At 37.1% G+C, this 17,318-nt stretch overlaps 1 protein-coding gene across 2 annotated transcripts in view; it reads right to left on the bottom strand.

Annotated features, from left to right (window-relative positions):
- Positions 1-8,096: 8,096 nt before the first annotated feature.
- The window catches only part of tex2 (testis expressed 2), a 79,123-nt gene continuing 69,901 nt past the window's right edge, over positions 8,097-17,318 (bottom strand). Inside the window, exon 12 of one of the 2 annotated variants that reach the window (XM_056752659.1) lies at positions 8,097-17,127. In XM_056752659.1, coding sequence (XP_056608637.1) covers positions 17,002-17,127 — 126 coding nt within the window. In that variant the 3' untranslated portion in view covers positions 8,097-17,001. Of the gene's footprint in view, positions 17,181-17,318 lie in introns of both variants that reach the window. The other variant, XM_056752660.1, reaches the window with a different exon arrangement.

Genomic DNA, 17,318 nt, shown 5'->3' with positions numbered 1-17,318 from the left:
AACAAATATTATCGTTTAAATTTTGGTGTAATGCAATGTGTATACACGATGTAAGGTAAAAAAATGCTGTATTTTCCACATACAGTTGAAAGAAAAAGTATGTGAACCCTTTTGGCTTACTTGGATTTCTTCATAAATTGGTCATAAAATGTGTTCTGATCTTCATCTAAGTCACAACAATAGAGAAACACAGTCTGCTTAAACTAATACCGCACAAACATTATACGTTTTCATGTTTTTATTGAACACAACATGTAAACATTCATAGTGCAGGGTGGAAAAAGTATGTGAAACCCTAGGCTAATGGCTTCTCCAGGAGTTAATTGGAGCCAGGAGTCAGCCAACATGGGGTCCAATCAATGTGATGAGATTGGCTGTGTTGATTAAAGCTGGCCTGTCCAATAAAAAACACAAACCAGTTTTGAGTTTGCTGTTCTGAAGAAGCGTCGTCTGATGTGAACCATGCCTCGCACAAAAGAGCTCTCAGAAGACCTACGATCAAGAATTGTTGACTTACATAAAGCTGGAAAGGGCTACAAAAGTATATCTAAAAGCCTTGATGTCCATGTGTCCACGGTAAGACAGATTGTCTACAAATGGAGAAAGTTCAGCACTGTTGCTACACTCCCTAGGCGTGGTCGTCCTGTAAAGATGACTGCAAGAGCACAGCGCAGAATGCTCAATGAGGTGAAGAAGAATCCTAGAGTGTCAGCTAAACACTTACAGAAATCTCTGGCACATGCTAACATTTTTGTTGACAAATCTACAATAAGGAAAACATTAAACAAGAATGGACTTCATGGGAGGACACCACAGAGGAAGCCACTGCTGTCCAAAAAAAACATTGCAGCACGTTTGAAGTTTGCAAAAGAGCACCTGGATGTTCCACAGCACTACTGGCAAAACATTCTGTGGACAGATGAAACCAAAATTGAGTTGTTTGGAAAGAACACACAAAGCTATGTGTGGAGAACAAAAGGCACAGCACACCAACATCAAAACCTCATCCCAACTATGAAATATGGGGGAGGGGGCATCATGGTTTGGGGCTGCTTTGCTGCCTCAGGCCCTGGACGGATTACTATCATCGATGGAAAAATGAATACCAAAGTTTATCAAGACATTTTGCAGGAAAACTTAAGACCATCTGTCCGCCAACTGAAGCTTAACAGAGGATGGACGATGCAACAGGACAACGACCCAAAGCATAGAAGTAAATCAACAACAGAATGGCTTCAACAGAAGAAAATACGCCTTCTGGAGTGGCCCAGTCAGAGTCCTGACCTCAACCCGATTGAGATGCTGTGGCATGACCTCAAGAGAGCGATTCACACCAGACATCCCAAGAATATTGCTGAACTGAAACACTTTTGTAAAGAGGAATGGTCCAAAATTTCTACTGACCGTTGTGCAGGTCTGATCTGCAACTATAGTAAACGTTTGGTTGAGGTTATTGCTGCCAAAGGAGGGTCAACCAGTTATTAAACCCAAAGGTTCACATGCTTTTTCCACCCTGCACTATGAATGTTTACATGTTGTGTTCAATAAAAACATGAAAACGTATAATGTTTGTGCGGTATTAGTTTAAGCAGACTGTGTTTCTCTATTGTTGTGACTTAGATGAAGATCAGAACACATTTTATGACCAATTTATGAAGAAATCCAAGTAAGCCCAAAGGGTTCACATACTTTTTCTTTCAACTGTATCTACAGTGTTGACAAGCTTTCGACCTGTTTTACTACACAAGTTTGTATCCTCACCATGTGTATGTCAAGAACAGTTTTACATTTCTTAAATTGTTCTTCTTTTGCAAACCTTTTGTATGGTTTCAACCTTGCATTTAGTCAGTGCAATGTTGTCAGGCATTTACACTTAAGTTTTTAGAAGTTGTTTTGTTCGTCACTGTTTTATGAATATTTACAAATGACAAATTTGATTTGATGTGTCAGTGACGTTTGTTAGCTTCATTACATGTTTTACCAAATCTAACAAATTAATCCGATGGTCGTCATTTCAACTGCTAGCCAGTAAATATAGGACAGCTTTTTCATATTCTGATATAATCTACAGAAAGTGATAAAACAGACATGGTAAGGCTACGGATTAGTATTAAATTTTATTATATAAACTTTCTCATTTTAACTTTTTCATTATGTTTTCATTAGTTTTTCAGCCTTATTTTCTTATTTTACCACTTCTTAGTTATAATTAGTTCTGTGTGATTTTTGCTAAATTGTTCAGATAGCCTTAGTTTTAAATTGTTATTTCATTTTGTACAAAAAGCTAATTCTTACGTTTTGACTTGTTCAATTGTCTTATTTTTCTCACTTATTTATCCAAAATATCTTGCTTTAATGCTGGTAAGATCAGCTGTTTTAAGTTGTCTCATTGTTTGTGCCTTGTTTAAGGGTTGGTGTATCTTTGCTTTGATTTAATAAAAACAACTAATTACATCCAAAACCTTCTTCATCTTAAATTCTCTATTTTATTACAAATCTAGTATTTTAGCTATTGAGTATGTGTTTTATTTTATACATCGGCACAATATTTGGCACAAAGCATGCATGCAGTCCTTATGATCTAATTATAAGATTGTTATGCTGTAGCTCAGTTGTATTTTACAAAAGAAAGCATCTTGATTTAGATTAGTTTTTCTTTGAAAGGAGGAAAGGAAATTTGTTAAAAGTATCAATCAGGAAACCTGTTTCCATGGAAAGTATATACAAACTTGTTATTATAATGGCAAATAAAGGAAATATATTTATTTGTCCTGAAGCCAGAAATTATTCAAAGGAAACTATCTTCCAATGCAATGTGCATTTTCCATGCCGCCGTTCAGTTTCAGGAATAGGTAAACTGTAAATTAATTCATCAAAAAGATTTAAGTAGATCATTGTCTTGCTGTTTCATTTACCGAGAAAAAACTAATTTTGATTTTTACAGACCACATTGACCCCACCTATCCAAAATCATACAATTTTAGCCCAAGCTCATCCATAATTTTTTTAAATAATTATGTTTAGTGTATGGGGGGAACGGTGGCTTCGTGGTTAGCACGTTCGCCTCACACCTCCAGGGTTGGGGGCTCGATTCCCGCTTCCGACTTGTGTGTGTGGAGTTTGCGTGTTCTCCCCGTGCCTCGGGGGTTTCCTCCGGGTACTCCAGTTTCCTCCCCTGGTCCAAAGACATGCATGGTAGGTTGATTGGCATCTCTGGAAAAATTGTCCGTAGGGTGTGAGTGCGTGAGTGAATGAGTGAGTGTGTGTGCCCTGCGATGGGTTGGCACTCCATCCAGGGTGTATCCTGCCTTGATGCCCAATGACTCCTGAGATAGGCGCAGGCTCCCCGTGACCCGAGGTTGTTCGGATAAGCGGTAGAAAATGGATGGATGGATGGATGTTTAGTGTACCTTTGATTTGTGAAGTGTCAATGAGTTGCTGAGAAGCACTTGTGAGATCAAAGATTTTACAGCTATATGTTTGTTGTTTTGCTCTTTGGCGGTATTTTAAGTTCTTGTTTTGTGTCTTTTGTTACAGTGTCTGCACTGTTAAATCAGGGGAAATATAACAACTTACTTTTCGCCTTTAGTATATTTTACTTAAATCAAGCAAGTAGCGGCAAGCGAATGAATTACTTTACAACACCAGCTAGAGGAAGTGGAGAGCTGATCCTATCTGTACGCAGGAAAGATTCACAGCATGCGTTGCGCCAGACTGCATTAGGAGAGTACATTTTTAAAAATATGATTATTTTATATGTTTTTAGTAAAGTTAAATACTTGATAGTGTTTAATGTTCACTTCTCTTAGATATTTAGAAGAGTTTGACATATTTTTTCAGTTTTGTGGTTACCACTGTTTAGAAGATAGGTGCATGTGATTAGGGTCTGCGATGCTACATGTGTTTTTTACCAATGAGCATAGTCTGTGCATTCAGTTCTGAGTTCTCCTCTTGATCATTTTGTGTTGCACAAGTCAAGGTGTTTGATTTATGCATTTTTAGAATAATACTTATGTGAAATAAATATTTGAATTCAGTGAACTTAAAAGTACAATTATGGATAAATTAAATTAAATTGGTAATAATAGTTAATTCTTAGTACTCCACACTAAGTGAAGAGTACATCTGAACTAATTTTTTTAGTTGAACTCAACAATACCATTTCACTTTACTTAGTTTTTTAAGGCAAACGGTTTGCATGCTGTTTTTAAGTATGATCAACTAATTAGATTTTACAGTGTGTTAATTTGTTGATGTCCCAATCTAAAAAATACACAAAAAGTGTGTTTTCAATTTTTTTTTGAAATGTTACTATCCTACCACATGTGCTACACTTTAAAGTACTATGTCTTAGTAAATTCCTTTTACATTTGTTTCTCTTTTGGTAGTCTTCTGCAGTTGTAACAATATAGTTCTTGTCTTCAGATTTTACAATTTGGCGCTATTTTTACACTCATTTCATTCTTTCAATTTTGACAAATTTCACAACGGATGATAAAATGCATTCAATTCTTGTTTATGTCTCATTTATGAGGAATTCTTGATTCATACTCTACAAAATGTTTATCTTGGTTTTGCACTTCCGTCTTTTTTTCTGCCATCAACGATTCTCTCACGGTTGGGCATTGCAACGTATTTACATAGCGCAATTCATACTCCAAGCCAAGGTAATTCAAAAGGCTTTAAAAAGAATTGATTCACAAAGAAAAACGATACTTAATGAATGAGTTCTTTAGAACGTAAATTTGTTAAAATCACAAGTGCTTTAGAATGCATAATAGAAAAGTTTATTTACACATGGGTATTAAAACTACCTGGTGTTACGTGTAGTCTAAGAACAAGCGCACAGCGACCTTGTAGAATATCCAAAAGAGAACTTTAGTAAACAATCCAGGAGCAAACACAGGAACATTAACTGAGGAATACATAGGGCTTAAATACATGGGGAAACGCAATCAAGGGAAACAGAGAGCAGCCTCCGGAGTCTATCAGCTGGGCAGCAATTTTTGGCGGCTGGTTAGTCGGCTCTAGAGGCCGGGCAGCAGGCTTCGCAGACCCCGGATTTCTGTGCGCTCTGTCTCCGGTGGAGGATCTTGGAGAAATCGCGAGGTGAGTCGGATCGCTTGCCACGTGCATGGATGGGATTGGATGATGATCGATCTCATCTGGGATGGTCTCGCTCAAACTGAGTTGAGCACCCAATAACCACCGGATGAGATCGATAAACTGCACAACGGGTCTGTCCTTGAACTCAGGACACAGAAGAGAGTCATAATCCAACCCAAACAAAAAACACGATTTAAGCGAGCGATCATCCCAGCTCACCTCGCGACTCAGAACGAGGAAGTCCTCCACATATCTCTCCAGAGGACGGCCGTCCTGGCTGATGTGGAACTTCAGATTGGAGAGATGTTGAGCTGCAGATAATCAATGTTTTTCTTTATGGTCGGTTATTCATTGACGTGTACTCTAAGAACAAGCGCACGAGGACCTTGTAGAATATCCAAAAAAAGAACTTTAATAAACACATCCAGGACCAAACACATCCAGGACCAAACACATCCAGGACCAAACACATCCAGGACCAAACACATCCAGGACCAAACACATCCAGGACCAAACACATCCAGGACCAAACACATCCAGGACCAAACACATCCAGGACCAAACACATCCAGGACCAAACACAGGAACATTAACCACACGAAGCATAAACAATAACCGACAAGGAACTGAGGAACACACAGGGCTTAAATACATGGGGAAACGCAATCAAGGGAAACAGAATCAGGTGAGGAACTAATTTACTAAAAAAGACATCAAACACAGAAGGCAAAAACAAACCAAAACATAGAACAACCATGAAACCTAGTAGATAGGTTATGAATTTCTTAAAAGTTAATTATGTATGATCTATAAGCTTGTTTCCTATGGGGAACAAAAAATGTCCACTACATTTTGTTCCACACACCGTTTGCCCTTCCCACACAAACAGGTTGCTTTTAAGAAATTCAAAACCTATCTACCAGGTAGTTTTAATACGCATGTGTTTTCTCAAAGTAAAGCATCTTTAAACCACAGTCTATGTTGGTATAATAGCACCTGACAAATGTGTTTCTAGTCAGATGAAGTTAGAAAGACTAAGTCTGATGAAGATAGACAGAGATGGAGTGAGCTCTAAACAGAGACAGATTAGAATGACTAAATCGGACGAAGATAGACAGAGATGGAGTGAACTCTTAACAGAGACAGAGCATCTGAACCCAACTGTGATTTTCTCTCTACAATAAACTTTGCTCATTTTATTATAGCATCACTTCATCTCCTGCCTGCTGTTCTTCCCCTCTGACATCCATGTCTGCAGGATAGTTAGATCTATCAGTTTTGGCATATGAACAATATGGAACACTACTATGGTATCATTTGGATCAATAAAAAGATAGTAAAATCTATCAGATCTATCATACCGAGTGGTGACATCTGACTTATCAATGTGGTAAAATCTTTGGTAAACTATTTGTCTTTGGAAAAACTAAACTTTTGAGGTTGAGGCTAACAATTGCAAGAATTGCCCATAACCATGATGGCCAACCAAAGAATGTTCGATTATATTTAACTCAGTACGCCCCAAGGAGTCTAAAGAGAGAATTCTGCTGTTTTAGGCCAAAGGATTCAAAGTTATAACCAGTTGCAAATTTTTTAGGACCAATAGATGAAAAGGAATAGATGTGTGTCTAGTCTACAATGACATATATGTTTTGTATCAATATGCCAAAGTGTTGGCAAGAGATGGCCTCAAGTCCATTTTGATATATAAATTTTATCTTTAAAACTTATTTTTCCCCCCAAATGACTGTCCATCATTGTAACAAAATAACATAATTTTATGCAATTAGACAAATTATAATAATCGGCCTTCTTTTCCTTTTAGTTGTGATTCTTTTTAGTACGCATTTCAAAATAAACGTAATTTCCTTTTGCATTATGCATTCTTAAGCACTTGTGATTTTAACTAATTTATTATGATATTTATTTATCATTAAGCATCGTTTTTCTTTGTGAATCAATTCTATTTAACGCATTTTGAATTACCTTTGTGTATGAAATGCGCTATATAAATAAACATTGCATTGCAATGCCCAACCGTAAGAGAATCGTTGATGGCAGAAAAAAGTATAGATGGAAATGCAAAACAGAGATAAACATTTTGTAGCGTATGAATCAAGAATTCCTCATAAATGAGACGTAAACAAGAATTTTATGCATTTTTTATCATCCGTTGTGAAATTAGTAAAAATTTAAACAGTGAAATGTTTGTAAAAATAATGCCAAATTGTAAAATCTTAAGACAAGAGCTATTGTTACAACTGCAGAGGACTACCAAAAGTGAAACAAATGTTTGAATTTACTAACTACTAAGACGTACTACTTAAAAGTAAGTGTAGCACATGTGTTATGTAGGATAGTAACATTTCTAAATATTGCTTCAAAACAAACACAAAACCAGAACTTGCAATGCCACCATAGAGCAAAATAACAAACATATAGCTGTAAAATATCTCACCAGTGAAAAATTATGGATGAGCTTGGGCTAAAATTGTATGATTATGGATAGGTGGGGTCAATGTGGTTTGTAAAAATCAAAATTTGTTTTTGCTCGGTTAATGAAACAGCAATATTATGATCTAATTAGATATCTTTTTCAGGAATTAATTTACAGTTTACCAATTCTGAATCTGAACGGGCGGCATGGAAAATGCACATTGCATTGAAAGATAGTTTCCTTCGAATAATTTCTGGCTTCAGGACAAATAATTATATTTCCTTTATTTACTGTTATAATTGCCATAAAAACTGCATACAGACTTTAAAACAATAAATAATCAGACTTTCATGGATATGTAAAAAGTGTTGTGTTGACACACACAAACACTGGTTGTTCTGAAAATCTTGTAACCAAACAAGTTTGTATATACTTCTTTCCATGGAAACAGGTTTTCTGATTGACACTTTAAACAACTTTCCTTTCCTCCTTTCAATGAAAAACTTATCTAAATCAAGATGCTTTCGTTAGTAAAATACAACTGGGCTACAGTATAGCAATCTCATATTTAGATCATAAGGACTGCATGCATATTTTGTGCCAAATATTGGTGCCGATTTATAAAATAAAACAAACATACTCAATTTCTAAAATACAAGATGTGTAATAAAATAGAGACATTAAGATGAAGAACGTTTTGGATGTTTTGGATGTCATGTTTAATGCACAATCCAGCACACAAACTGTCAGATCTGTCTGGAAAAGCATTTTCCAAACACAGGAAAATACAGTGGTATTTAAAAAACTGGCCAGCATTCTCTTTATATTATTTTTAATATGTTCAGTTGGTTTGTGTCAGAAAGGGAATTATATTCAGTGAAAAGCAAGCAACACAAGAAAAGGATGACAGTTATATAAAACATGCCCAGGGGTTTCAACTTATACTTTGTTTGTGTAAAGTTTAGAACTGAAGAGTACCGTTAAAAAAACATTTAATCATTTATTTAACACTTACAAATAAATGCCCTCAAAATAATGTGAAATGGAAACACTATCTGTTCCGACTTCTTTGCTATCAGATGTACAACATGAAATAATGGTGATGAAGATGGGTGAAATGAAACGAAACTCCTATAGTCTCAGTCTGATGCAGTCTCATGAGTTAAGCTTTGAAAAGTGGATGCAGGGGTGTTTGAGTCCCCCAAACATTATTGGACCTATTACCATAAACACATCATTAACTACAACTCTATTAACAGAATAGCTTCTATACACTGTTGTGACTCAGTCTTAACTCAACAGGATGCCAAGAAGTTATTGGACAATTCTACATTTTTTAAAGAATACAGTAAAGATCTTGAATTTTGAAAGGAGCGCTAAACAATTGTTTTTTAACCCATGGTTAGAACTATAGGACATGGCACCATCCTTCTTGAAGATCTTAAGATATCATCTGAAACTTAACATTTATTAAATAAAACATTGTAAAACTATGACAATTGAAGATGAAGATATTGACTAGGTTTTTTTTTGTTATTCCTGGTTTTAAAAGTTTAACCCTAAACCAGATGTAGTACATGTTCCTTTTTTATGCCAAAAATATCAAAAAGAGTCACTAACACAAACATGAAAGATTTTCTGTCACATTCTGAAGAATCAACTGCATTAACGTTTGTAACGAGCAAGGCGGGACGAGAGCCATGCGAACGATGTGAGCGATAATAAGTGTCAGCTGCGCCCGTATCTCTCACCGAGGATATCTTGTCATTGTAAGCACATTCTTTTTTTTAAAACATAAAATATTCTATATAAAATGTTAGTGGAACATTTTATGCAGCTCCCGTGCCCCTCATGTGAACTCTGGCGTCCCTCTAAGGGGGTCGCGGACCCCAGGTTGGGAACCACTGGTTTATGCTACAATGATAAAATGGTGACCCAAAAAATTTAATCATTTATCAGATAAAAATCTTAAACCTGGAATCAACTTACTCTTAGATGAAACATCACATAACCATTATCTCTCTCAAATTTAAAAACACAACCGTCAGGTTTTCAAACTGTGATGTGAGAACAGCAGGGTGTCATGCCAGCAGAATGAAAACTCATTTTATTGCAGGGATAGGCCTACAACAACAAAAGTTGTAGAATATAAACTGTCAAACAAGACTGACAGATCATACATTACCAACCATAACAGTAAATTCATGACGAGGCACCATCATGCCACGTAAGCAATTGATAACCCGGGAACATTACATTATCTCTAGTCCACCATGCGGTTACGATGTGTGAACCAGTAACGTAAGTGCCCAAATAAACATCCTGAGCACAGCATAATCATAACTAATAAGCTCAAAAGTACAGGACAGTAAGAAAAAATGTACATATAAGATTTGTATAGAAGGGATATAAGAGCAGTAGAAGGAAGGCTAGGTCTCCATCCGTTTTGCAATCCATTGCCTCTTGGAGCTCGCGCCACCGAGTGTAAGTCCATCAGATACTGATTCGTGTTAAGGCTCGTGTCCGATCACTCTCTCTCTCTTTCTCTTTTTTTGCTGGTTCTGCCATAGTGATGGTCTGGAGACTTGCGTTGAACTGGATTGTTCGTCTTGTTATTGTTAGCGGTTGGCTAACTTCACCCAGGCTACGAGTAAAACGTTACGAATGCCGTAAAGTAGGTGATGGGCAGGGCTTGTAAACAGTGGCGGAGCTAGAGTGTTTCACATGGGATGTCCTGGGGGTGGCCAAGGCAACTTCAGGCGGTCCATAGACCATGACAGAAAGTCAGTGTGTAATAGTGATGCGCGGATGGCGGTTAAATCCGCGGGCGCTGCGGATGATCCGCGGGACGGGTGTGTCGGGTAATAAAAAAACAAAATTTTGATTAATTGCGGGTGGATGATACCATATACAATATTAACAAAATTTCTCAAAAAATACGAATTTGTTTTAAATGCATCTTAAAGCAGGCGCTAATTTGCAGTAATTTAAAAGAAATGCGCGCGTGGTGGCGACAGAGGACGGCCTATTTCTTAAAGCAGATATGGGGGCAAAACAGATCCGAGAGAAATTTAAAAATGGAGAAATAAAAACAAAACAAAAGGTGGGAAAGAAAAGTAGCCTACCGTGTGGGAGCCTTTTAGCGAAGTGGTTAACAAGGATGAATCAAGTGCTTGGTATGTAATATGCAACGGCTGTTAGGCACTGTATGAAAGCCATAAGACTGCTTCTTATATGGTACATCATGTATGTGCTAAATCGAAAGATTAGATTTAAGCATTTACAGACAAAGACAGTGCTATAAAATTTACTGAGTAATTATTCGGGTTCGGGTCGCGTGCGAATATCTATATCACAGAAAATTAAACGTCAGGGCGGGTGGATAATTTATTTGAAGCAGCGGATGCGGTTGACATTTTAGATTATCCGCGCATCTCTAGGTGTCATGGCTCAATGGGCCAAGCAACAGTGCTAAAGCAAAGTCTGATCTATAACTGGAGCCTCTTGGAATTGCTCCCAAGTTCCTCTTTTAAAAGCAACCTACAATTGTATTCATTCATGCAGTTCAACTGTTTTAAAAGGACTTTTCTAGGCTAATTCATTTGCTAGCCTTGTTAATTACCACACACAATCATGTTGTCACAATATAGTTGAATGCAATATTTTTGCTAAGTGTTATCAAAATAGCAACTGAAGATTGCACATGATCAACATTCTAGTGTAAACTGATTGCAATTAAAGCATATTGATATAAGTTTGCAATTCATTTATGCAGATACCTTTACACCAGCTAAGATACAGACCTCATAACATATACATATGGGCTTCGATTTTTTTAATCAATCTTTGTCAATATTGGTATATATCCTTGCAGATAAAAGGTAAAACTGATTTGTATGTTAAATGGCTAGTAATTGCCAAACAAGGAAAAAAAGATTTAGTGCAACTCAAGCCCTGCAAGTGTAGTAAGAAGAATTTAACCTGATAGTTTAATACAGATGTTAAGACTTGATAAAAGGATAAATGGAAAAAGCTGATAAGCAATGATGTGTACATTCAACAAGCATCACATATTCATAACATGAGTTCACTGTAGTTGGAGAAAGAATAAAATAGCACTTGATCTGAATTAGGGCTGTCACGATTATGAGATTTGGCTGATGATTAATTGTGAATTAAATTGTGATTAAATAATTGTGAATATGGCAATTAATTGTGTTTTAAAGCTTTGACAATATAACTATTAATGACAATTAATTTATTCAATGAGGAAAATATAAACTTTAGGAATGTAATTTTTTTATAATTAGTATTTACTGAAGAGTGACCTTAACAGAGAAGACTTGAATCTTGAGCACTTAGACTAGATATGAGGGTCTGCTGTGTAGATGCAGGAAGTCCGGAAACAAAACAAATCAACCAAAAAAAAAAATACAAGAAATTATGGAGAAATGTCAGTGAGTGCAGATCAATGACGGTGGATGTAAAATGCAGAAAAACTGCAGATCACCCTTGTTTTTAAAGGATTCACAATAATTCCGGGTATCTGAAATAATTGTGATGGCTTCAATTAATTGTGATGAGACGATCATTTAGTAATTGTGACAGCCCTAATCTCAAAAGTAATATAACATCCAGAGCAGTGGTTCCCGGCAGGTTTTGCATTTGTACGACAAGTCCAATTTCAGGTTGAATAGGGAATTTACAGTGCCTATAAAAAGTATTCACCCACTAAATTTTTTCCATATTTTGTTGTTTATGCCTTTTGCTAAACTACTATACATTATATGTTTTTACATTAATATATACTCCATACACCCTATGGACAAAGCAAAAAACAAAATTGTGACAACTGAAATAATTACATTGCATAAGTATCGCCCTCGGTCCCTTTGCTGGGACACTTGTAATTTAGCACAGAAGCATTCCGCTTGTTGATGTGGCAAATTCAAGTGAATGAGTATTCAAGTTCAAGCTTTATTAAGATCCCTTGCATGCAATTTGGATGCAACGGAAAGCAGAAAATTAAACAGACTCACAGAATGCATTCCCATAACACAGAATACAAAACCTATATGGATAAAATAAAAAAAAAACACTGAAAATTTCCACCATTTATCAACCGGATTAAGTATTTGTATCGATTACAGTGTATAATATGAGCCTGAAGGGAGCATAAAGAACTCTGAATACAGAAAACGCTCAATGTCCAGAATAACGGAATGTGACCTACTCAAAACATTCCGTTAAAGAAGGATTAGAATTCTTTGCCTATAATTTTCCTATGTAAATCATTTTTATGTTTCACACAGAGATTAAAAATCCAACAGCTAATAGAAAAGGACACTACTGGCTCAATATATTACCTAAAAAACAATTTGTCACGAAACGTGTGGTGATAGAGAAGAACCCAAATGCAGGCAGCGGTACGGGGTAACAAAATATCTTTATAAAACACAAAACAAAAACCCACAATGGGGTAAAATACAGGGGATTAACAAAGACAGCCAAAACAGGAACGAAAAACTCACGTAGGGTAACAAACTGTAACAAAAAACTCTCAGGAACAGAGTGCTGGAGCAGAAACGCTGGGACACAGCGTATGGAATAAATCCTGGGTACAGCAGTTCAGACGAGCAAAGTTACAACTATGTACAAGAACAAACGAGCACAGGACAGAGAATACAAGGGGATTAAATAGGGAGACGAATAAAGGATAATTACAATAGGCAGGTGTGGGTAATAAAACACTCAAGGGAAGCTAACGAGGAGACGAGAGGGGCGGGGCCATAGACGAGACACGAGAAGGCGCATGACAGCCAAAATCTAAGCCATGCCATGTCCTTCTCACACAAAACCCTAGACTTAGTCATGACTCCGCTGCAAGAATAAGAATAAACATGACATGATAGCGGAATCATGACACAATTCCATCAATGTCCTATCTATATTAAATGATCTTAATTTAATTAAGCAATATAGGCGTTGTTGTCCCCTTTTACATGGAATCTCTGTGTTCACGTCCAAACATTTTATTATCAATTATGGTCCCCAGATATTTGATATTTTTCCACACATTCTCATCTCTAGTGAGGGTAGTCTGGTAAGAGTGTGTTGCTGCTCTAAAGTCAATAGACATGTCTTTTGTCTCCGATACATTTTGTTGCAATTAAGCATCATCACACCACTTTGTAAAATCTTCAACCACTTGACCAAAAAAATACTTTTATAATTTCTTACACAGTCATTTGTATACAAGATATATAAAAAAGGAGGCAGCTTTTCAAGGAAGGACAGCATCAAGGCACTACTAAATCCAATGTTTTCTTAACTTTCTGTCTCTTGAGATACCTCCATCAGGTCGGTTTTTAAAATCAGTATGAATATATCCTACGCTTTATCATTCACTGTCCCACCATTTTATGTGTATGCTCTAGTGATTTCTAAAAAATAATATGGCGGCCAAAAAAGCGGCTAGAGCACAGTTTTTGTGTAAATAAAGTTATTTTTCTGTTCTTTCTGTTTTTTCTAGCGAGAAATTAGTATTGTAGTTTTAACATATTCGATTAGTTAAAGGTGCGCTTTTTTACACTTCAAACAGAATTCTGTTACGCTGCCTCTGAAGGCTGTCCGAATATGCTTCTCGGAGCTGCCTTCTTGCTCATCACTGCCCCCGAAGTCCTTGCCTCATGAGGCAGTTAGGCAACAAGTCAGCTACCTAAGCTTTTGGACACAGCCTTTGACTTAAGTGCTGACAGGTGATCAAGAAAAGGATAGGTGGAAAGCTCTAATATGAAGATGGTGTTTTATGCAAATTACTAAACTTGTGCACGCGGCAGCTCATTTAGAATACAAATTCATGTGCGTACGCGTATTGGGGAATGAGACCCATTATGGGTTTAAGATACATTATATTAATGCAAGTTTTTCCTTTATGCAATGTACACTGACGAAACTTAACTGAAATATATTATTTAATTAGGTATATTTTTATTTTAAATATTATTATCAGGACTGGAAACCTAAAATTACAATATACCAGAACAATTTGGTATAATACCAAAACGTGGAGAAAGGATGTATTTGATAAAGTTAAGGTATGTTAATGCACACCTACATTGTTAAATGTAAATCGTTTATATCTATGAATTACGTAAAAGCAGCAGTCTCCCAGTGAGTAAGCTGGTGGCAAGGAACCATATCAGAAACATTTCAGAGCAAAAAGAGCTTTATGACAGAGTGGCCAAACTCGAGCCTCTCCTCAGTGAGACACATGAAAACGTTTTACATTTACATTTATGCATTTGGCAGACGCTTTTATCCAAAGCGACTTACATTGCATTATCCTATACATTTGTTTCTAAGTATGTGCAATCCCCTGGGATCGAACCCACAACCTTGTTTGTTTTTGAAAAAACAAAAAACAATTAAAAGAATCTTTCAAAATGTCAGAAACAATATTCTTTGGTCTGATGAATCTTAGTTTCAAACATCAAGCCTTCAGGAAACGAGCGCTGCTCATCGCCTGCACAACAATTTCCTACACAATAAAGTGTGGTTTTAAAAGCATCAGGCTTTTTATGTGTTTATCAGCAGCAGGGACAGGGGAACTTCTCAGGATAGAAGAAAGGCTCAAAGGCATAAAATGCAGAGATTCCCTTAATTAATGATGTTTAATCAACAAAGTTTGGGAGGTTCGCTTTCAGCAACGTCAGGATAATAGCTCAAGATAGGAACCACTACAAATAGACATTTACATACATGCATTTGGCAGACGCTTTTAACCAAAGCAAATAACATTGCATTATATTACACATTTGTTTCCGAGTATCTGCAATCCCTGGGATCAAACTCATGACCTTGGCGTTGCTAACTCCATGCTCTATCCACTGAGCGACAGGAAAGCTGTCTTACCTGCATTCTTCCAACAGTCTTCAAGCATCCCTCCAGTAACCGGCTCCTCACCAAGAGCCGTTTTCTCCCGCAGGACAACGGTGGGAGTGCTCTTCCCAGACTGAAGGTGAGTACTCCAAGTTTGGAAGAAACTGCTGGGCTCTGAACCCACTCCCCTGACAGCACGCCATATATGTATACCTTTTACTGCATTATTATCTGGATAGGCAAACTCGTGAACAACCTAGACCAGAGAATTCAGAACCTCTGACTGGGCAGAAGGTTTCTTCTTCAACAGGACAATGATCTTAAGCACATAGCTAGAACAATGCAAAAGTTGCTTAAATACAAGTCTGTCATCTGTTTTCCTTGAGGGCTCCAGAAAATGGGCTTGAACCCAACTGAACATCGCTGTAGAAACCTTAAAATGTCTGTCTACTGATGTTCCCCCACCAATTTAGCAGAGTTTAAGATGATCTTAGGAGATGAATGGCAGAAAATACAGATGTGTAAAGCTTGTCACATCATACCCAAAAAGACTTCAGCTGTAAAGGTGTTTTAACCAAAGAGTTAAGGGTATGAATACTTTTGCAATGTAATTATTTTAGTTATTTCTTTTAAAACAAATTTTAAATATTTTTTGCTTAATCATTATAGTATATGGAGCGTAGATTGATGTGGAAAAAGTTACCTGAATTAAATTAACATACGGCAGCAGTATGAAGAAAAAACGAAGGGGGTGAATATCTAGAATTCAACTGTATCATGTTCTCACAGCCTGAACTCAAAGCACAACACTCTGTTCCTAGTGAGCCCGTATTTAATGTAGCATGGGCCCATTCACCATTCACCATTCAGTATTTCAGGTTGTGAGTCACCGCTTTTGATCCAGCCCATTGCAGAGGGACAGTGATTAACCACTAGAGATGTCTTATATTTAAAGCTCTTTGAACCCTATCATCTTGAGTAGGCTACTTGTATGGGGACTATTCAGGGGGCTGGGTGGGGGGCTACTGGCTGTCCTTCTTAAAGCACAGTGAAATTGATCTCATTGCATAATCAAAGGCCACACAGAGGAAGGATAATGATGGTACAAGTAGACCTAGTGTGTGTAAGCATGACATTCATTATCATGAAATTGTACACAGGTGCAAACCCTAGAAATTCACCCTTTTGGCTTGGGGTTTCTGGCTCATAAGCTGTGATTGTAGCTAACTGTACATCACAAGGATGCACGTCATCCGATACGGTACCCTGAGAGCACTCTGTCATACCAAAAGTCTACTGGGTTTGTAGGTCATGTCTCTGGATCAGGCCATTATGCTTAGTTGATTTTCATACTAGGACTTTTGGTAAGCCAGTATGCATCAAACAGAGGTAGCACATTGCTTCACACTGACATATTAGGCCTTCCAGGTTTTGTGCTGCCTCTTTATTGTACTACTGTAGCTCACATCTCATGAACACTTGCGATTTGTAGGATTTTTCACTGCTCACTGAGCGATATGTAATTGTAAGCTCAGGTATGGTCTTGTTCTTTTGGGACTTGATTTATAAAAATGTCTTCACATGTCTTCAAGGGATTCCTCAGGTACCAAGGATTCCTTGTCCTTGGCACTGGATCGTGTGTCCGTGGCAGAGTGCATGTTAGGCAGCCAGATGTCATCCATGTTTGGCATTACAAAGATTTTCTGGGTAGGATAATGGAAGTGTCACAGAGTCAAGGGAACATCAAGTACAGATCCTGACAAAAAAGATCTCAAATTTAACCCTAAAAAACGAATAATGATATTCTCTAAATCAATTATTCCTTAACTGTAATTTCAATGATCAAATCGGTGTGTGCTTTCTGTCAAGACCAATGTAAAAACATTATAACTTC

The sequence above is a fragment of the Triplophysa dalaica genome, chromosome 7 (assembly GCF_015846415.1).
Source record: "Triplophysa dalaica isolate WHDGS20190420 chromosome 7, ASM1584641v1, whole genome shotgun sequence".
Taxonomy (NCBI): domain Eukaryota; kingdom Metazoa; phylum Chordata; class Actinopteri; order Cypriniformes; family Nemacheilidae; genus Triplophysa; species Triplophysa dalaica.
The sequence above is the reverse complement of the archived record's forward strand: the minus strand, read 5'-3'. Positions and strand labels throughout refer to the sequence as shown.